The sequence below is a fragment of the Ipomoea triloba genome, chromosome 13, assembly GCF_003576645.1.
Source record: "Ipomoea triloba cultivar NCNSP0323 chromosome 13, ASM357664v1".
Lineage (NCBI taxonomy): Eukaryota > Viridiplantae > Streptophyta > Magnoliopsida > Solanales > Convolvulaceae > Ipomoea > Ipomoea triloba.
Window position 1 is genome coordinate 27,488,253 of NC_044928.1, and position 20,502 is coordinate 27,508,754.

At 37.6% G+C, this 20,502-nt stretch overlaps 5 protein-coding genes and 1 non-coding gene across 6 annotated transcripts; 3 read left to right on the forward strand and 3 right to left on the reverse strand.

The window, feature by feature from the left end:
• Positions 1-860: 860 nt before the first annotated feature.
• On the forward strand, positions 861-941 carry TRNAL-AAG. Its single transcript has one exon. It is a non-coding gene; the product is annotated as a tRNA-Leu (tRNA).
• A 1,051-nt stretch (positions 942-1,992) lies between these two features.
• Positions 1,993-3,456, reverse strand: LOC116001571 (histone-lysine N-methyltransferase ASHR2). The gene has a single exon (XM_031241456.1). The coding sequence runs from the start codon at positions 3,374-3,376 to the stop codon at positions 2,150-2,152; it is 1,227 nt and encodes a 408-aa protein (XP_031097316.1). The 5' UTR covers positions 3,377-3,456; the 3' UTR covers positions 1,993-2,149.
• Positions 3,457-4,252: 796 nt separating this feature from the next.
• On the reverse strand, positions 4,253-7,822 carry LOC116003147 (DNA repair RAD52-like protein 2, chloroplastic). The gene is made up of 4 exons (XM_031243312.1): positions 7,276-7,822; positions 7,098-7,135; positions 5,488-5,579; positions 4,253-4,609 (listed from the first exon to the last, which is right to left on the reverse strand). The coding sequence occupies exons 1-4, from the start codon at positions 7,668-7,670 to the stop codon at positions 4,472-4,474; spliced, it is 663 nt and encodes a 220-aa protein (XP_031099172.1). The 5' UTR covers positions 7,671-7,822; the 3' UTR covers positions 4,253-4,471.
• A 2,123-nt stretch (positions 7,823-9,945) lies between these two features.
• On the forward strand, positions 9,946-12,799 carry LOC116002456 (probable glycosyltransferase At5g03795). The gene is made up of 2 exons (XM_031242600.1): positions 9,946-10,843; positions 12,104-12,799. The coding sequence occupies exons 1-2, from the start codon at positions 10,035-10,037 to the stop codon at positions 12,588-12,590; spliced, it is 1,296 nt and encodes a 431-aa protein (XP_031098460.1). The 5' UTR covers positions 9,946-10,034; the 3' UTR covers positions 12,591-12,799.
• A 216-nt stretch (positions 12,800-13,015) lies between these two features.
• LOC116002457 (UPF0664 stress-induced protein C29B12.11c) lies at positions 13,016-15,854 on the reverse strand. Its single transcript, XM_031242601.1, has 5 exons — positions 15,511-15,854; positions 15,276-15,393; positions 13,732-13,803; positions 13,437-13,648; positions 13,016-13,336 (listed from the first exon to the last, which is right to left on the reverse strand). Exons 1-5 carry the CDS (start codon positions 15,618-15,620, stop codon positions 13,237-13,239), a joined length of 612 nt encoding a protein of 203 aa, XP_031098461.1. The 5' UTR covers positions 15,621-15,854; the 3' UTR covers positions 13,016-13,236.
• A 1,346-nt stretch (positions 15,855-17,200) lies between these two features.
• LOC116000986 (protein TRIGALACTOSYLDIACYLGLYCEROL 4, chloroplastic) lies at positions 17,201-20,417 on the forward strand. The gene is made up of 5 exons (XM_031240870.1): positions 17,201-17,613; positions 18,324-18,570; positions 18,903-19,260; positions 19,439-19,776; positions 19,961-20,417. The coding sequence occupies exons 1-5, from the start codon at positions 17,354-17,356 to the stop codon at positions 20,150-20,152; spliced, it is 1,395 nt and encodes a 464-aa protein (XP_031096730.1). The 5' UTR covers positions 17,201-17,353; the 3' UTR covers positions 20,153-20,417.
• The last annotated feature ends 85 nt before the right edge of the window (positions 20,418-20,502 follow it).

Sequence of the window (20,502 nt, forward strand, 5' to 3'; positions counted from 1 at the left end):
TGTGATCGAGTAAAATATCAGTTAATAGTGCTTGTCCTATAGAATATGAAGTGTTATTGCTAAAAATACTCGATATGAGCCTCGAGGTCGGGATTGATCTAATATTCTGAACGGCGAACTCATATCTCTCCTCAGGTCGGGTAAGGCCTCTTACCAGGTCGAATTTGGTCGGGATACAGGCATCATGGCATATGTACACCAGCCGAGCACATAAATTACTTTTTAGATAATATATGAAAAGTGGACATTCAAAAAATAAACTTTTCTTTTTTTGAAATCCAAAAAAAAAAAAAAAACTACAAATGAATATATAATGTGTACCATAATCCACCATAGAATGAAATAATATAATAGTTAGTAAGTATGACCGGCTAACAATCCGTGTGGGATGTGTTGAAAAGTCAGGATATTCATCTTGTCTCTTATTATAGTTTTGTAGGATGTGTTGGCTCATTTGTTGACTTTTGATTTCCACTTCTTCAACCCAAAGTCGGCACGGAGTAAAAGAGGAAATAGCAGTTGGAAAATGATGCATGCACTCCACATTCTTGGAAAAAGCTTGCCTCCAATAACATCACATTTAAATAGTTTCATTTCAAAATATAAACATCCGTACAACATGTAAAAAATAAAAATAAAAATAAATAATTTACAAATTTATTTTGTGCACATAATGTTGTTCTTTCATCCTATATAAGTTAATAGAGTCCTCAAAAATATATAGTTATAAAAAGAGATAATTTCACCTTTAGTCTAACGATTATCGTAGCATTCTCACATCCTTTGCTAACATTGTTACATGTTGTATTGTATCTAAGGCAGTCTATTTAGGAAATTTTCTGAAAATTTTCAATCACAAAGTGGAGATGGCCGAGTTGGTCTAAGGCGCCAGATTAAGGTTCTGGTCCGAAAGGGCGTGGGTTCAAATCCCACTCTCCACAATTGTCTTCCAATGCCGTTTCTAAGTGAAACTCGTAGCTTTTACCAACATGTTGAAGACTGGCAGAAAGAGATGTAGCCCAACCATTTCTACATATTAGACTCTCAATAAGTTGAAGACTGGCAAAAAGAGATATAGCCCAACCATTTCTACATATTACACTCTCAATTACGGCCTTTTACTTCATTGGAAAAGGCTGAAGATAATGAGCTTTTCTACATATTAGACTCTCAATTACGGCCTTTTACTTCATTGGAAAAGGCTGAAGATAATGAGCAGGGATGAAAATAGAAGTGAAAGTTGAAGACTGGCAAAAAGAGATGTAGCCCAACCATTTCTACATATTAGACTATTAGAGCCACCTCTAACTAGTTCACCAAATTTTAGAAAAATGAGCATTTCTTCTGTTTTTTTATTTTTTTCACTTTTTCAAATTGAAAAAATGACAAGTAAACCCATTCTCCATGTTGCCAAAATGGTCCTTGGTGTTTCAATATCATCTAACTCTATTAAACATTAGCTTGGACTTCAAGAACCCCTTTTACTGCATAATTGAAACCACAGGCAATGTCAATTTTTGTATGCCCAACATCATTTAACAGGTTTCGTCTCAGAATCATACAAGGTGTTTAAAAAAGTTGCACAGCTAATTATTTCTTGTTTCAAACCACACATAAACCCTTCAAAGATCATTCTCATATTGTTTATTACGAGCCATTTCAATGAGTCAGGCACATCTAATCAAGATTCAAGAACATACACTTTTTTTTATATAACGACAATAAAAACCTGCAACCACTACTTGATATTTAAACTCTACCTTGTGACCTTAATCGAAAGACCACAAGAAGGTAAACCTGCTTAAGTTGTCCATAGCTGACCAATTCAAACCAAGAAGACCAATAGGCCAGCACTCTATGGGATTGGCACAAAAACTTACAGTTTGAAGTCAGCATAGGAGGTCACCTAGTTCCCAAAACACTTACTATCATCATCATTTTGAGGATAATCCACAAAAGCAAACTAAATTGATGAAAGTGAACTCACAACAATACACAAATGCATCTTATCAGATTTTTTTACCTTTGGCACACAATAAAACAGCAAAAGTTCAAAACTTTAATCAGATGCACAGGACACTGAAGTCAAAAATTCATGTTGCCATCAAGAGATGAAGGCAAACAAAGGAGAATGAATTACTAGCAGGTTTCATTGGTTCCCAGAGCCATCATCCATGGGCTCTTCAACGCTATTCACATTACCACAAACATTGCACTCCATTAATGTAGATGGAGATGCATTAGAAGGGGGCAGGGGAGCCAATGTGCCCCAGCAATTATCTCTACTACACATGAATCTAAGGAAAAAATAGGCATGAGGAAACTCCCCGTTATCGGCCTCCATTTCTTCGTCTCCATCCTCCTCCATAGCTTCCTCCTCGCCTCCACTCATTGCACTGTCACTCCCCGACATCTCTCCTTCCTGCTCTCCTTCATCGTCATCCCAATTCGCCTCCACCTTGCACCGGTCACAATCACAGGCAAAACCATAGTCCTCCTTCAACCTCTGCTGCCTCTCGGAATACTTTAGGTTAACAGGGAAGTAACTCAAGCAGATTTCCCGGCCCTCTGGAACATCATGGAGGAGCCTAACTATGAAATCAGTGTTGGTGCGGGAATTTGCATCGGCATCAACGTAATCGAACCTGCAGGCATTAGGAAGGCAATCGTGGTTGAAAAATGAGGCTCTAGGGTAGATACCGTACGCCCTCACAGATCTATCCTTGTCAGGATGGAAAGGCTCCATTAAGCCAAATCCGTTGAGCTTGTCTTTAGCTAGAAGAGAGGCGGTTAAGTCAACAGACAATCCAAACTCCGGAGCAGTAGGCGGGGAGAGAGAAGAAACGAGAGAATGCAGGAAAGCCGCATCGTCGCCGGAAACGGCCGACGGATCTCCTTGAAGAGACAAGAGAATGCGAAAATCAGGAGGAGATAGGGCGGCGAGATTGTAGGCGGCGACGAGAAAACGAGCCATGACTTGGCGGTCTAGGGTTTGAGCAACGAGGGGAGAATAAGAGGCGTCCCGGAGGCGACGCAGGGCCTGGCAGATCCAAGGGGAGTGGGAAGACGATAAGGCGACAGATCGGCAGCCGGAGGTGCAGAAGGCGTCGGAGCAAGCCGGGCAAGACGACGGCGGAGGCTGAGAGATGATCAATCTGAAGCAATTGGAGCAGTAAACGTTGTGGGGCTGAAGATGTGGCTCTGAGGTAGGGAAGAAAGGGAAGGCAGAGTAGAGAAGAAGAGGGGAGTCTCTGAGGACGATCTCCCCGGCTCTTAACGCCGCCGAGGCGACAAGTGACCTGCCCTTCCCTTCTATCTCTGCAACCCTCAACATTGGCGCCGGAGCCGATGACGGTGATACACTCTTACTACACATATTCTGCGGTGAAATAGCGCCTCTCGCCGTCGTTAGGGTTTTGCAGTTTTGCTTTGGGGTTTTGTGTTTAGCAATTGATGCTGTTTAGTGTTTACTACCAGATTTGACTCGCCTGGTCAAGTTAGAAATGAAATGTGTAAAAATTCCTTTTGCTAAGTAACTAAAGATTTACTCTATGTATTCAGCTGAGTTACTGTAATTTATATCCTCTCAAATATTTTATCAAGTCGGAACGTAGAGGACCCTTGAGGTTGAAAATTCAACAAAAGGAAAAAAGTTAAGAAATGAAATTGTTCCACCACTAATTAATGCAACCAAAGCTATGGCATGTAGTTACTCTCTCATATGATTGTGTTTCAACAAATTGAAAAAAGTATAAATAGACACATACTACAATGTAATAAAGTCAATTTTATTAAAAATGAAAAATATAGAAACAATTCCAGCCAAATTAGTAATTATATAATTCTAATTTGACTCTTTGTAAAAAATATTTATTGATTTCTTTTAATTTAAATTATAGACAATTCGTAACCGCGCACATCTTCAAGTAAAATAATTTATTGTCTCAATGTACTGATAATTTCTGTACCAAAACATTTATGTATGCTATTTAAATACTAACGAATACCATTAACACCACACATTGTAATCAAGCATCCAATTTTGAGTTTTACACTATACAAAATGCACAATTAGCAGTTAGCACAACTAAACTACACAATATGTATAAATGCAACACCCACCCTCTGGAGGTATTGTAGTATACTTTTTAATTCATGTGATATAATATGAGTTCCGTGTCCCATGAGATTATAAAATTTCCCTAGTATATCAATGGTAAAATGAATAGAAACTAGCAAAGCCAAAAAACAATAAGGGGAAAATGATGGGAAGTGAGAATTAGCAAAACTGGTAGAATTCCAGCACATAAACCAGTAGCAAGAACACATGAAAAGTCATAGTGGAATATGTAGTATAATGTGGTGATACAGACGGCTTTTAAGGTTATTTATACCAGACTAAAATATCTTATGAACGCAGATAAAACATACTGCTTCATTCATCTTATCAAAATTGTCATTTCTGTAGCAGCTACTCGTCATGATAAAGATATAAGCCAAGTCCAAACCTAGCACATGCTCGGCAAAAAGCAATCTCCTCAGCTTCAGCGACCGGATCCTTGATGTGCTCATCGTCTGATGATACTGTCCCGGTTGATTCACGGTATGCCTTCATAATTTAATTGCCATGATTAGTTACATATTGAGTATCATAATTTGGATCTATAAGATGGTCAGAAGAATTAAACTACAATGATGCATAATATTAGTATGGCTATACAAACAGTCAAACACAGAGTAGATATGGAGAAGAAAACCAGCAAAAGTCTGAACTTATTGGAAATTTGAATTGTGGTTACCCAGTACAAATTATAGAGTTTTCAAGTGGAATGCAAAGTATATCCTTTCCTTCGGGTTTTCTGAGTTTTGTGGCTTAAAAGTATGCAAATAAACCCTTCAATGGTTTTCAAAGTGTCACAATGACTACAACCTTTTTGCTAAATTATCTAGACTTTGTACAGATGATAAATAAAAATTTATTGCTATTCACTACTGAAGATGTACGACCTAAGTATGATGAAAACCGCATGAAGGTTAACAGGTTGCTTCATAGGTAAAGGGTGGGGAGGACAAGCATGCAAAGTTAGAAAACCAATAGAGAGTACAGTGTAATTGATGGAAAATCCTTATATCCAGAAATGGAATAGAATAGAAGAAAACAGTTTAAAGGGCAATGGTAAGTTACAGAGTTCCCAGAAGAGGGAATTTTTTGCACTTTTAGTCCCACAACTAACTTGCATGAATGGAATATGTTTTTGATGGAAAATCCTTATATCCAGAAATGGAATAGAATAAAAGAAAAGAATTTAAAGGGCAATGGAATGTGTTTTTAAGCTAGGTCCATTTCATAATTAGATTTTTCAATGAAGAAAGTTGCAAAAATTGAATCCGAAAATATTAAAGTAAAGTGGCCTATATTTTGACTGAAAAAGACTACAATGGCTTCCCAGGCTCAAGCAGCATATATCATTGGAAGAAATGGCATACCTCTCCATCCGATCCTAGTATAGTGACACGGTAAACAACAGTCACAGTTCCATTCTCAGAGAAAATAACATTCCTTATTTCTCCACACCAACCTGCAAAACGATGTACACAAAAAGCCATTGGCTATAAAAAAAACTACAAAAGATTATAAAAGAAATATCCACACACCAGCTTTATATACATGATCAATTGGCCCATGTTTTCATTTTGCTTTCTATCAAACTGGCAGACAATCAAAAGTTACAGAACAAAGAAATCAATTTTCCAAAGAAATGATGTTGAAGCCTGAAAGAGGCAAAATATTATAGAAGAAAGAGATGCAGTGACCAATACAGAACTACAAAGGTGACAAATCCCAAGAAGCAGTAGCATAAGAGAAAACATTTGGGATAGGGTTAGGGTCTGAGTGGGGATGAACCAATAAACTACACTCTTATGCACAATCTCATGGCCTAGTAAAAATCATTTTCAAGGAGCAGACATCAATATATTGGTTAAAAATACTTATGATAAAGTTCAGAACTAACCTGTGGCCAAGAGAACTATTTTTCCAATCAATGAATGAAACAAAATTACAAAATTACAAAATTCCAAGTAGATACTAGATCTACAATAGTATTTTTACTTTCTCAATAACATTTTGTTCTGTGTGTTTAAGTTACTGGCTATGACAGTGCATTTTTTTTCTGTCAACTTCACTGGAGTTCACTCTGAAGTTAACATTAAAAAGAAAACGGACACCAGAGAGTGTATAGAAAGAGTTCTCAATTATTCAAGACATGGTGCTAACAATTAAAAATGGAAATATTTTAGGTTTTTTTTTTCAATTCTTTAATCTTCGACTAATGCAGCAAAAATATCATGGACAAAATAAGATACAGTAAGCCATGGTCACATGAATTTAGAATTGAACCTCAAAAGTGGCCCAGGTCAAAACATTAAACAAGTCTGGTGTTACCCAATACGGCAATACCCATGAGTGATTATATTAGGGATCAAGGGTGTAGTTTGACACCATGCTAAAGAAGCTTTGAGCTTCCAACACAAGCCATTTGCCAATTCATGAAGTAAACCAAGAGCTGATTGTGTTTCATATTTAGACAATGTGGGATTTATGCTTTTAACACTGGTATTTATTATTATTATTGTTGTTGTTGTTGTTGTTATAATTTTGCTACTTGTCTTTAGTATGCTAATGATCTTTTAGTTTTGTTCTTGAAAAGTTGATAATGATTTTAATAGTTTCCATAAATTCAAAAAGAATATATCTTCATATTTTAGTTGAAGAGTTATCTATTGAGGGACAAAACAACGTTACTTTAGATACCTCTTTAAATAAAACAAAGAGATAAGCATATCATTTTTATTTTTCAGGGAGTTCTTAAAAATATTATCATGCTCCAGGAATTTTGGCATATTCAATACCTAAAATAACCTTTCAATACTTCTGATTTTCAGAATATCATATTAGCAAACTATTAAATTGCTGGTAAAGTTTAGACGTTAAATAACAGAGATAATCCGAGTAATAAATGAACGAAATTCCACTATAGATCTGCTAATAGAGAAAGAGAATATTAGGGCAGATAAGCAGGATGCATAGTGAGCACCTGGAGCGTAGAAGCTCAACATGCGATTGGCGTGATACCTGCATAAGAACAAGAAAAACAACAAATTAAACGAAAGGTCATAGTTAGAGACTTCGATTAAAAAATTAAAAATAAAAACAGAATCAGATCACACGCGGACGGCAGCAGCAAAGTCAAACAGGATTAAATTAATCCATACCAGGGGATGAATATGGCATGAGGATCATCACTGTCGTGATCCTTGATGATGTTATCGGGGATCCTCTTGTTGAGGTCGCGGAGGATCTCGGCCAGGGGACGAGTAATGCAGGAAGACGCCTTGTCCAGCGGCACCATGTAATTCGAATTAGGAACCGACGATGAGGACGCAGCAGCCTTCTTACTGGCGCCGCTCTCACCAGCGCCGCCGTTACTGCTGCGGTCCACCGCCGCCACACGCAACTTCAATGCTCTGCTAGGAGCAGAGCCAGGGCCAGGGCAGCTCCTCGTAGCAATCCTACTGAAACTCACTCCTCCCTGCCTCGCCAGCAGACACAACGGCGGCCCGCCCGCCTCCGCCGCCGGCAGCTTCCAGCTCGAGCAGCGTGAGATCATTGTGTCACTGAATTTTCTGATCGGATTTCTCTGCTCTGAAACCAGACCGAGAATCGGAGTGCGGTAAACGTGGATTCAGAGCTCTGACTTTACAAGCTGACGGTTAGGTGGGCTTTCTGTTTGTTTCGGAAATTTTCCATTTCCTATTGGTCTTAGGGGCCGTTTGGCTCTTCAATATTATGGCTCGCTCGTGTTAAACATAGTTGGTGAACATGCCACGGCCACCTAATCATACATTTTTAGATTAATTTTTGTTCAAATTTTTTCATTTGTACGGACTACGGATTAATAAATAATAATAATATTTTTTAAAAAAAGGTTACTCCGTATCTTTTTCTTTTAAAGCTAACACACCTAATATTTATTTTTTGGAAAAAAAAATATTAAGTTTGGTCCCCGACTATGATATTTTTAAAATTAATTATTGACATTACAAATGTTGAATTCAAATTCTTAGAATTTTGCAACAAACTATAATACCATTACTTTTCTTTGTTATTTGGTATTTAATTACATTAAAATATACCATAATTCGGATATTATAAACCTATACTATAATATTAAAAATGTTTTTTCATTGACTAATTATGAAATGATCAGTTATATTTTGAATTAATCAAATAAGTATTGCCATACAAAAGTTCACATAATAATAAAATATTTAAATACAAAAAAGTCTAGGTAGTAATGTTATATAATTAATTCGTGTTTGCGGTATAGCTCAACTGATCAACTAATTCAAAATAAGTTCATAAGTTTTGTTTGCTAACAATCGCATGATGTTTGATTCGAATCTTACCAATGACCAAAAAGAGATTGATTTTTACCTCTCTTATGTGATATGTGAACTATTATACAATAATAGAATTTACTCAGTAGTCAGTACCTATCTTCCGATAATGACGATTGATTTTTTTCGTCACCTAAAAATGAAATGATTGGTGTAGGAACGTTCAAAAATTAACTAGATTTAGATATCGCCCTCAATTTCTTAAGAAAATAATAGATTAGCTAAAGTGTCCTACGGACTAATCGTAATATATAATTTCAATTTTTTTTTCAAACCTTATAGGTTTGAGTTTTGAAATTTAGCATAATCATAAATCCATAATTGACAAATTGGGTTCAAAAATAATTGAATTGTCAAAATAGAAACATGAGGACCATGATAGAAAAGGACAAATAGTACAGTGATACATACTATATATATGAAAATTTGTAATAATCTCTTTAATCCATTATAAGTAAAATTCCTTTATTAATACCTAAACTAAATTTTAATTAACTTTTTAATTCAGTATACTAAATGAAATAATTATAACTATGACATTATTGTAACATACGATATCGCAAACTTTTTCCTTAAATAATAATCTATTGACCAAGTTGCAGTTGCCATTTTTGTTTCTCTACTTAATTCAAATTCTTAAAAATTGAAAGATAAATAATGTTATGAAGCTGATAATCAAATATTAACACTAAAAATGTTTAAAAGCGAAATTAACTCTCACCTTGGTATAGATATGTCGACACTTTTTATATGAGAAATGTTCTCACATAAACCCTCACATATATATATACACACATACATAGTAAGTTAAGTGAAGTTCTAGATGAATTTTGTACTTAAAATTCAAATTTAATTTGACCCATCGCGACCATAACTCACCACTCTTTATTATTTAAAAATTCAATTTATACGAAGTATATATCCCGTAAACAGATTGAAATTGTCATCTCTATACAGAAAAGTTAACTTCTTGTGCGTTTTGTGGGATGATAGTAGGGGCTCAAGGTGTTGACACGTACTAAATGACACACGTCCACCATTAATATATGTAAGGCATGCATAGCATAAGAGGAATGAGTTTCCAAGCTGGTGGTGTTGACGTACACTAAATGACACATGTCGGCCATTAATTATATATAAGGCATGCATAAGATGAATGACTTTCCCAATTGTTATATCGTGAACCAGAGTGTATAGTGCACTATAGACCCTAACTTAATACACATAATTTGATTCCATAAAATACAAAATTTAAGTTTTATAATATACAGAATTCATATTCATAATACACCTACGATATAATAAATATATATTTTGTGTATTATGAATATAAATTTCGTGTATTATGTAAAATGGTTATGTGTTATGGGGTGGAATGTCACCCAATTATAAATCAAAATTTGTGAGGAGTGCATGTGTATAGACTTTTTTGAAAGACAATTTAATGACACAACAACTACCATGGCCACCTGACGGATTTATAACACAGTTTTCAACGACCTCGAGTATACATAGGGCCATAGGGAGCGTATCTATGTTCTCTGTTGCAGTGGCGCCTTGTGAAGTAGAAGAAGATGGCGCGTCAATGCCTTTGTAGGCTCCGGTGGCGCGTGCTTTTGTTACCATTGTCTCTGTTTTTGGTGGTCGGAGTTTTCCGGGTGGGTATCTGGCCGAAAACCATCTCCGTCCTCGAATTTTCAGAAACCGGCCGCAAATTCCAGGCGCCAGAGCTCGGGGGCTCGCCGGAGCGCCACCGTGCTGATAATTTCTCTGTTTCTAGCCCGACGAAACCCGTGGAGATTCAATCAGAAGATGTATTGGGGCCGTATCACAATTGGGAGCTTTTCGCGGCCGATTACGAAGAAATGATCAAAACCCTAAGGATTTTCGTGTACCCAGACGTGTATTTGAACAAATCTTCGCCCTTAGCCACCGTTTTTCTCCCCCACCCTGACCCTTCAAAGCAGGGGAATTACTTCAGCGAGCACATGTTCAAGGCGGCGCTTCTCCGGAGCTCGGTCCAGACGCGGCGGCCGGAGGATGCGCATTTCTTCTTCATGCCGTTTTCCATCAACGCAATGCGCAACCACCGTGACCTGCACTCCGCCGCCGCCATTTCCGATTTCGTCGCCGGATACGCCGCCAGAATCAGCTCGGAGTTCGAATTCTGGAATGCTTCCGGCGGCGCTGATCACTTCTACGCCTACTGCCACTCGATTGGGCGAACCGCGGCGTCTAAGCATCGTGTCTTGCATCACAATGCCATCCAAGTCACTTGCTCCTCCAGCTACTTTCAGCGGATGTACATCTCCCACAAGGATGTCGGGTTGTCGCAGGTTTGGCCTCGCCAGCAAGAACAAACCTTGAATCCTCCTAATGCTAGGTATAACTTTCCTATCTCTTTTTTTTTTTTTTTTGAAAAGGTAACTTTCCTATCTTTTAGTGAGTTTAAGTAACGAGCTCGGGGTAACTCATAGAGTCCCGAGCATATATGTGGATAATGTCGTAGGTGATAATGTCAGTATTTATAGGGAAGGAAAAGGAACACATGTCGGACAGACGAACACTCAGCATGACTGACATGTGTTGTGCATGCCGTGGGCAAGTTCGGGAACAGCGCCTCGGTGCCCACTTGTGCTGCTCGGGATGATCATCCCGACTTGAACTGGTCGGGATTGGTCCCTAAGGGCAGTCTCCAGCTATCTTGGTTATTGCATTTAGGTAGACAAATTCGGGTTTATGATTGGTCTATGTCGGGAACGACCATTATATTCATACTTTTGGGTTGTACTAGTACTATGGTACCATCACCATCTAAGTAAATCCCTCCTTATGGTAAATCAGGTTATACTAAGAGTTGAATTTGTAATCTCATGGTTATTAAGTCAATAGTCTTACGAACTTGGTTAGGGTTACTTTCACAACTTTTAAGGTTTAGTTGTAGATGATCGTGTTGAAATTATTCTAGTTAAATGGGTTTTGTTTGTGTTCTTGCACTTCTTTCCTTAGTTAGAACTAGGGTATTGATTCAATGGGTGAAAAGCTTTACTTAAGATTTTCACTGGCAGGGTGAGATTCGATTCTTGTCACGAATAATGATTTCACTGGCAGGGTGAGATTCGATTCTTGTCACGAATAATGAGATTTTGATTGGGTATAATTTAGTATTGAGTCTATAAATTAAATTGGCTCAATTTGCATTCTCATGGATTTGAGACAAGTTCATGGAACTATAATATAGTCCAACAAAGTAGAAAAATCTGGGTTATAACAAAATGAAAATTTGAAAATTTTGTCACTTCCATCAATATCAGATATGCAGACTATAGCAACAGTAAGATATAAAATGCTAAAGATCCCCCAGTACAAAAAGTAGTTGCGGCTTGACAACAATAACTACTTTCACCATATTTTGTCTGTTTTCCCATGACATGTTTCTTTCCAAATCTCTCTCTTTATAACAGTGTTTTAGCTACTAAAGACAAGGGAGCCGTTGGTGTTAGTTGCATACTCTACCCAACATTTGAACAGTACATATGCCAACAAGAGTGACTGATTCTTTAAACTATAGTTGGACTACATGTTTATGTTTTGTATTATAGCAGCGGCACTTCACGCTCCGGTGCTCTTTATGTTTTTGCAGATACAGGCTAGCATTCTATGCCGGGCGAGCACAGAACTCGCACACGAGGCAATGGCTGATCGACCTGTGGAAGAACGACTCTGCATTCGACATATTCCCCGGGAGTTCTTCGTTTCCATACGCAGAAGGGTTCCGGAGAAGCAAATATTGCCTGCACGTTAAGGGGTACGAGGTGAACACCGCGAGGGTGAGTGATGCTATACACTATGGGTGCATCCCGGTTCTGATCTCGAATCACTACGATCTCCCTTTCGCCAACGTATTGGACTGGACAAAGTTCTCAGTGATTCTCAATGAAGGAGACATTCCCATGTTGAAGAAGATACTGCTCTCAATTCCTGAGCAAACATACCTCAACTTGTACAAGAATGTTGGCATAGTCCGGAAGCATTTTGCATGGCATATGACTCCCAAGAATTATGATTCTTTCTATATGACAGTGTACCAGTTGTGGCTCAGAAGGGGACTCACCCGAGTAGCCTGGTGACGATCAACATGTCTAGTTGCACCGAGTACCATCAGGCCGGGTACAAACATTAGGTATACTTGTTAGGATGGTCTAAAATAAATGGTTGAAAAATAGAATGAACTAGGTTCAACAATAGAGTTTTAAGCACCACCATTGTTAAAGGTGTGTATATGATTGTGTAAATAGAAGGGTATATTTGCCCATAATAAAGGCAAAATTTCTTTGCCTTCTAGGGCTTCACACTGCAGTCCAACGATAGTGGAGAATCAATCGTTGGACTAGTAAATCACAGTTAACTCAGCAGCTCATTAAGTATGAGGACTAGTTTTTAGTGCTGACAAAGAACCCACCACATTGGGTAACTCTTACACTGTGGCTACCATGACTTAATATGTCATTGCCCACAGTCTACCTTAAATTGAGCAGCCTAGGGGCAATAAAGGTAAAGAATAAAAGGGTATATTTACCAATTCAAGGATGTGTTTTGTGTTCATTTACATGTTGATGTTGTTCAAGACTGTATAACACACATACTGAAACTGCATATAAACATCTTACAATTTGAGATAAAGAGTGCTCAACAGAATTGCAAGTTGATTTATTGACTAGAATCACAAGTGTATCTGCACTAGCATATAGTAAAATGTCCACATGAGTGGAGATTTCAGGTGGAGTGGTCAGCCTGGTAGGTGCGTCGACGCAGTTGAGACTCGGGAGTGGGCTGCTGCAAGAAGATCCTCGTGGGATCATTTGGATCGACATAGCTGTCAAGTTTAAGAAACAAAAAAGCAAAATAGTCAGCTTATATCGTGGCCTGAAGTCATATATAAAGAACATTGCATTATTTCAAGGTGAAACACTTACGCATGTCTCATCATTTCATCTACGGGAGTTTGAGCGGCTTGCAGAGGATCCATTCGTGGCTCGGCCATTGAAGCAGTCTGTTGATGGTATTGTCTCACCGAACTTATTAAGTTGAAAAATAAGGGCACAAAAGTCCCACAACCGCCTTCCTTGAAAAGGATCTTGATCGAGTGCGTGGAATACAAAGCCCTGTTTTCATTCTCTGGCACAACCTGAGATTTGCCAGAATGGATGTGAGGTCACCAAATACAAAGGAAACTGTCTACAGACTGCAAACTGTCTTTCATATACTTACAGGGTCCACAGATCCAGAGATATTGTTGCAGTGGAATATTGGTTGGTTAAATTTTTCAGCATGAACATATAGCTGCAAAAGGAAGTCATTTTAAGAGTTAACATAAAGAAAACAAAACCAGTGGCAGAACAATGGTGAAAAAGTCTTTTGCTTGGAAATTGGAACCCATCATGATTCATGAGAAAACATTCCATCCTAACAAACGACACAAATTACAGGAAATTGGCAGCACCACAAGACATAGGGTCAACCTTGAAGCAAGATGCACGATAAAGCATATAGAAGAAAAAGAACTTTAAGAGTCAAGCATAAAGTAGAAGCCAAATTTCATCGCTATTCTAAATTTGAACGATAATTTCATGACTGCAGAGATTTCTCTTCTTAAACTTTCTGGTCTTGAACTCTTGATCCTATCTTAAAAAAAAAAAAAGAAAAAAGTTAAGGCCCTTCTGTCCTGTCTATCTATACAAGAATGTTATGCTTGTACAGAGCTATTCTAATTTCAAGGAAGTAAAACCTATATAAGAAACTAGTTTATGAATTAGATCATGGCTCGCACAATAAGACCGTTTTCATCTGCACCCAACTGGCTACTAGTATTTAACAATAAAAGAATTTGACAAATTGATATAAGTCTAAACTGGTGTGGCAAATAAGCCAAGCTACAGAAGTATTGGCGGTATGTGACAAATGACAAATCAATCAACAGGACTGGTCAAGAAATAGCAAAAGAATGTACAAGGAAGCATTTGTGTTTGGGTGAGAGAATGATCCTCCTTTTCTACCCATCTATGCCCTCCTATCATAATCTTGAAGACCTAATGACAATGGCATTGCACACTCGCCATCATTGGATTGGAATATAGGACAATTTGAGTAAAATCCATTCTGACACTCGCATATACATCTTAATGTCTTATGTCGAGTATGTTTAAAAACACCACACCTTTTTCTGTCCCTAAACAGGCAAGGCACCTCAAGAGATTCAAGCCATTTGCAATAAATTAATGAATTGAAGAGCTACAGGATCAGTGAGTTGGAAAACTATGGGAATTTCCAAAAAATAATGAATTTTGCTCTAATCTTTCCAATCAGCTAATTCTTAATAAATCTCTCTCTTCTCTGCAACATCAGTCCTAAACAATATACAGCAAAATGGAGTCAACAACAAAACTGACTAGGAGGCTGCTTAGGCGACTCCCAATTTACCTCCTCCAGACTCTTGGGCAGGGGTTACGGGGGCTTAGGATTAATCTGGCATAAACTGAGAAACCTAATGTACCAAAATATATATATATATACATAGCAAATTGACCTGTCATATTCTAGGGAGCAACACTCAAAACTCAAAAGCATAACAAGAGATGGACAAAGCCACAAAATCCAATTGAACTTTCAATTCCAATAGACACACAAATTGAATGATGTATTCCGTTTCAACTAAACTATCAAGGTTATGCTGATAGCGAAACTACACATTTATATTACTTCATATATATACTATACGCTGGACAATACACAATTCACAAGGGAGATTTACGTACCAAGGGCATGTCAAAAGCACGGAAGTTACCAATAGGCCTGTCTGCAACAAAGACCATCCGGATATTTGACAAGTAGATAGTTCCCTTTGCCTTCACACGTCCGCCATGGCCGCTTGCGCTGGACGATTAAGCAAATCCCAATCATAAAAACCACGAAAACAAAGCAATCCACCGAAAACAATTAATTACAAATAAAGCGACGATTTTTAAGAGATTGAGGGAGCGAGAAACTAACCCAGGGATCTTATCGACCTCGAATTCGACGCCGTCTCTGGCCAAGACGAACAATTCGTTGACGAAAGGAACGGGCATTCCATTGGGGAAGAGCTGGGGATTCAGTGCCATAGTGAATCGAATAAAATGCAATGTAATCTAACCTAATTGATTGAAATTTGAAAACGAAGAATGATTGAAGAAAACAATCGCCTTTGGTAGTTTTGAATATATACGGAGTATAATTTAATTGATTGATTGATGATTCTTGCGGTCTATCGATCTCGGAGAAGCGCGTGGATTCCCCCCAGCGATTTCCACCACCTTCCCGAATTTTGAATGCGTGACGACCCACTCTGGTCCTGAGTCCTCTTTACGTGTTTTTACTTTTATACCCCTATTGTATTCTAAACATTTCCGTACTCGTCTTTGTTCAGTATTTCTATACTGTGGTTAAAATCGTCTACTATGTACTCCTTTTGCACCGCTTAAACTTATCCATAAATAACTTTACTAGAAAAATCGTCATTACTATGCCAAGTAAAATTTATCTTCTTACCTTAGTTGGTAAAATATCACAAAAAATAAATTAATTTATACTCTGTATTATTTGTACTTTATTAATAATTGTTCATGCTCATACCAATGAGATTATATATAATTCTCATGAAAATTTTAAATTGTAAGTGCCAAAAAATAAAAATAAAACTTGTTTTAAAAGTATCAAGGTATGTTGACATAACTAGTTAACTTCTTTCCATCAATAAAATGACATTTTTATTTGTTACGAAAGTAAATAGAGATTTTTTGAATTTGTTGTATATTTAAAAAAAAAGATTTTTTTTAAATAAAGAGAATAATATATAGTTCTATAAGACTTCTAATAAGAAAATAATTTTTTATATGACTATCTCCTCAAATCCCTATAAATATCTTGTTTAATATTTATAGGCTCCATATTACTTGTACATTCTATAACACCCCCTCAAGTTGGAGATATTAATCATGTCTAACTTGTTACACACGACCAAAGAGGCAAGAGCTTGACAATCAGGTGAACTCAGAGTGGACCAAACAAGTATGAAATTGGACACTCTTACTGAAATAGAAGCTTGAACGCCACCCATACTGTGGGGCGCGGGCAAACACTTGGTGTACACAAAGTGGATTGAACAAGCTTAGGTTTTTCGACGCCACCAATAAGGAAACAGGTTTCGATATGACTACCTACCCAAGTCCCCATGAATCTTCATGCTACCTATTGTATATAGGTTCCATATTACTTGTAATTTTTTTATGAATTGTCAAGCAAGGAATAGAAAATGTCACTTCACTCACAACTATACAAAGCAAATTAGTAACAAATATACCCAGAAATAAGTGGTTAAGTGAGCAGAACATGACGTTGTTTTATGAAAGTCATGGCAACACATTTTTATAGTGTGATAATAACAAATACTATATTACTATATAACGTGTAATTGGAATATCTTATTATATTATCACTTAGTGATTAAAAATATAATTTTTATTTTCTTTTAATATTTTTTATTCCAGAAAAGTATTTATGACAATAATATTAGTAATTAAAAATATAAATATATGGGTCCAATTTTATTTGAAAAATAACTCAAATTCCAAAAAAAAAAAAAAAATCTTTCGAAAATAAGAATATCAGCTTTATGAGAAGGCTTTTGCTTTGGCCATTTCATTTGAAGTCCAACTTCGTCCAGTCCGCTGCCTGAGCGCATGAAATTTCTCACAATTTTTGGAAGAAACAAATGCAGCTCTGAATTCGAATTAAATCTCTCTCTCTGTCACTTCCAGAGAGATTAGTATTGTGGGTAGCTTCGAAGAGGAAAAAGATGAGGAAGCTGAGATGGGCAATGGACGCTGCAGGGTTTTGGGACTTGGATTTATCGACGCCGGTGACCCTCGACGGTCAGGCACGGCCGGTTCCGGGAGACCCGCTTCCCTTGGGAGCTTCTCGGAGTCCTCGGCTCTCCATGCCCAGACAAGTCGATTTCTTCCAGCGCTTCATGGCCGCTCCCTTTGTCCCTTCATTGGTCGCCGGCCGCGGCTTCTTGCTGCAGCGGGCGCTTTCTCTTCACATCGGTGAAAATTGGTGAGCAATTCATCTTAATTTCTCGTTGCTTGCTTGCTTTCTAGATAGCTGTTTTGCCTCTTGCAATTAAAGTTCAACTTGTTGGCCTTGGTAATTTGGATTAGGCATTGCTTGTTTGCACATGCTTCTTAATCATGCAGTAATTTAATGTGGAGAATGATATGATCTAGGGTTATGCTCCTCGTTATGGACCTATGAGAGACAAAGTTTGAAGGAGTTGTTCTGTTCTTCCCAATTGTGAATGAGGAGAAGTGGAGTCTGTTGGTAAAAGGGATTTTATTTCAATTCCAACTCCCCTTTCAATGCAAAGCATGGGGCTACTTACGGGTTACAGAAGAGCTAAAAATAGGAAATAACAATATTATGCTAGGAATAGAATGAATCCTAAAGTGAATATGTGCTATTTAATGCTGGTAATTGATCTTCTGTATCATAAGCTGATGATATACTTCTTTCTATAGTATAGTTTGCCCACAAATGCATTTTATAATATGTGCTAAGTAGCATTTTATTAGGAATAGAATGGATCCTAAAGTGAATATTCACTAGTCCATTCTAAGTAATAGTCTTGGATCCTATAGGAATAGAATGGATCCTAAAGTGAATAGAATGCTTTTTATTAGGAATAAAATGCATCCTAAATCTTGTGGCATTTTATAATATGTGCTAAGTGAATATTGACTAATCTTGGAACCAACTAATTTTTGCAGGTTTACAACACTGCTTGGTCAGCTAAATGTGCAGAAACTTATCTCTTCTATTAGAAACAAAGGACCTGTACACCCATCAGAATCCTCGTGGCTTCAAACTGTTAGGAGACACCTTTCTGACAAATCGCTTTATGCCCTTAATCTTTGTTCAGAGCTTTTGTTAACACCAGAGGATATATTACTTGTTAGCTTAGAAGCGCATGGTGATGTTAAGACTGCTCGGAAGAAAGCAGTTTTTCACCACAAGGCAAGCTTGTATGCTCTTTATAACTACCGTGTTTTGCTAATTTAGATATTCTCCTTATTTCTAATCCTCTATATCTATCACTTTGTCAGTTTTCACTATTTTTGTTCTGTGATTATCCATTGATAGGAGGTTATAGCGTAGGGTATGTTCTTCTGGTTCTTGTATGTCTTTCATTCTTGGTCCTCTTGATCATAAATAATGCATGGCCCCTGAAATCAGAAAAATAGTTTATTTGTTTTTGCACCTAACTTTACTCTGGAAAAACATTCGGTTTCTCGTTTCAAATACTTCATCGAATATTCTACCTGAAGATAGATATTTTATCGTTGCAGTTTCCACAGCATGATCTTACTGTTGAGGCGGCTTTTCCTGGACTGTACACTGATCAGCTTGGAAATTATTGGGATGTACCATTTGCTCTTGCCTTTGATCTTGCGTCAGTTGCTTCTGAATCTGGTATAAGTTATCATCTATTAGCCAACCACAATACGGGTTCACCTAAACAGTGTCAAGGCCAGCAGCCTGCCAAAGAAATACCCCCTTCTTTGCTTCCGGGTTTATGTGCCAAAGGTGCGGTTTCCTTGAAGAAAAGTGTTGATCTCTGGAGAAGTGAAGCGCCTCTGTTGAAAATGGTGCAACCGTATGATATATTTTTGTCCAGCCCTCACATTTCTGCCTCAGGCATACTCGGTGAGAACTGCTACAAGTTTCTATTAAAAATACATTCATCAGCAAAAGGCAGTTTCCGAAGGAAATTGATTGTGTTGCCACTGCTATCATGTCTGGATTTCGTGACAGTCTTTAATTTATTGGCATTTTTTTTGTTGGTTTATGTTTAATATTTTTGTGTTCCTCTCTACCATTTTAGGCTCTGTTGTATCTGCATATCTAGGAGAGAATTCAATTAGATCACAAAGTGAAGACGCGCCACCAGCTTTCAAAAACTTTTCACTTCGAGCCCAAAGAGCAAATGCTGCTCTTTCAGCGGATCTATTTGCATCCTTCTCCCTGACTGCACAGCATGGAAATTTCCAAAGGCTCTTTCTGGATTTAACTCGGTTACATGCACGCCTTGATATCCCATCTGGGTCAAATTTTATTTCTGGTGCAGTTTCTGTGGCACGTGATCTTTACAAGTCTCAAATACCAATTACAGAAGCAATCCAAGCAGTTTGTCCCAATGTCATGCTTTCATTTCAGCAGCAGGTAACTCTGGTTTTGAGTGAATACTGAATACCCGTTACCACTTCATTAAAAAACTTTACTATTGAACTAAAAGTTTGGAATATATGATATGTGATATATATCCTTGAGTGCTTGGCTGTTCTAGCTTTGTAGGGTTCTAAATTTACCCTTGCTTATAGTGACCTCGATTTGATATGACCTGCAGATTGCCGGGCCTTTCAGCTTAAGAGTTGATTCAGAAATAGCAATCGATTTCAAGGACTTTCGTCCTAGAGTAAAGAATCCTATATTCGCACTCGAACACTCCTTGCAAGTTCTTGGGTCTGCCAAGGCTGTCGCTTGGTATTCGCCAAATCAACAAGAGTTCATGGTAGAACTTCGGTTTTTTGAGAGTTGAGATTGCTTGGTCAAGAAAGAGCAACAAATGGAGCATCTAGTTTACTTAGTTTCTTCATGTCAGTGTTGCTACCTGCCTATTCTTTTAGTGCATCTTCAAGAATTGTAATTTTCAGAATGACACTCTTGTTTACCCTTTCACTTTATTATGGAGTGTATTTTCTCACATCTGTATTGAATTTACATTCTCTTTATGTAAAGGGGCCATTCAACATTTCAACATGGAAGTAATACTACAATAGAACTATTAACTTTTTTTGTGTTAATCACTATCTGAAAGTGTGTACTAGGTAAATTCCGCCTTGTGACTTTAGCCAGCAAAGAATTATAAGGTAAATCCCGCCTTGTGAC

What these genes read in the sequence shown, in the direction of transcription:
- LOC116002456 (XM_031242600.1), top strand. Translation starts at nt 10,035, where the DNA reads ATGGCGCGTCAATGCCTTTGTAGGCTCCGGTGGCGCGTGCTTTTGTTA. An exon ending in TTGAATCCTCCTAATGCTAG is followed by an intron (nt 10,844 to 12,103) that starts GTATAACTTTCC and finishes ATGTTTTTGCAG; the next exon opens with ATACAGGCTAGCATTCTATG.
- LOC116003147 (XM_031243312.1), bottom strand. Translation starts at nt 7,670, where the DNA reads ATGATCTCACGCTGCTCGAGCTGGAAGCTGCCGGCGGCGGAGGCGGGC. An exon ending in CATGCCATATTCATCCCCTG is followed by an intron (nt 7,136 to 7,275) that starts GTATGGATTAAT and finishes GTTCTTATGCAG; the next exon opens with GTATCACGCCAATCGCATGT. An exon ending in TACTAGGATCGGATGGAGAG is followed by an intron (nt 4,610 to 5,487) that starts GTATGCCATTTC and finishes TAAATTATGAAG; the next exon opens with GCATACCGTGAATCAACCGG.
- LOC116001571 (XM_031241456.1), bottom strand. Translation starts at nt 3,376, where the DNA reads ATGTGTAGTAAGAGTGTATCACCGTCATCGGCTCCGGCGCCAATGTTG.
- LOC116000986 (XM_031240870.1), top strand. Translation starts at nt 17,354, where the DNA reads ATGAGGAAGCTGAGATGGGCAATGGACGCTGCAGGGTTTTGGGACTTG. An exon ending in AAGCAGTTTTTCACCACAAG is followed by an intron (nt 18,571 to 18,902) that starts GCAAGCTTGTAT and finishes TTATCGTTGCAG; the next exon opens with TTTCCACAGCATGATCTTAC. An exon ending in TGCTTTCATTTCAGCAGCAG is followed by an intron (nt 19,777 to 19,960) that starts GTAACTCTGGTT and finishes TATGACCTGCAG; the next exon opens with ATTGCCGGGCCTTTCAGCTT.
- LOC116002457 (XM_031242601.1), bottom strand. Translation starts at nt 15,620, where the DNA reads ATGGCACTGAATCCCCAGCTCTTCCCCAATGGAATGCCCGTTCCTTTC. An exon ending in TCTCTGGATCTGTGGACCCT is followed by an intron (nt 13,649 to 13,731) that starts GTAAGTATATGA and finishes GGCAAATCTCAG; the next exon opens with GTTGTGCCAGAGAATGAAAA. An exon ending in GATGAAATGATGAGACATGC is followed by an intron (nt 13,337 to 13,436) that starts GTAAGTGTTTCA and finishes TAAACTTGACAG; the next exon opens with CTATGTCGATCCAAATGATC.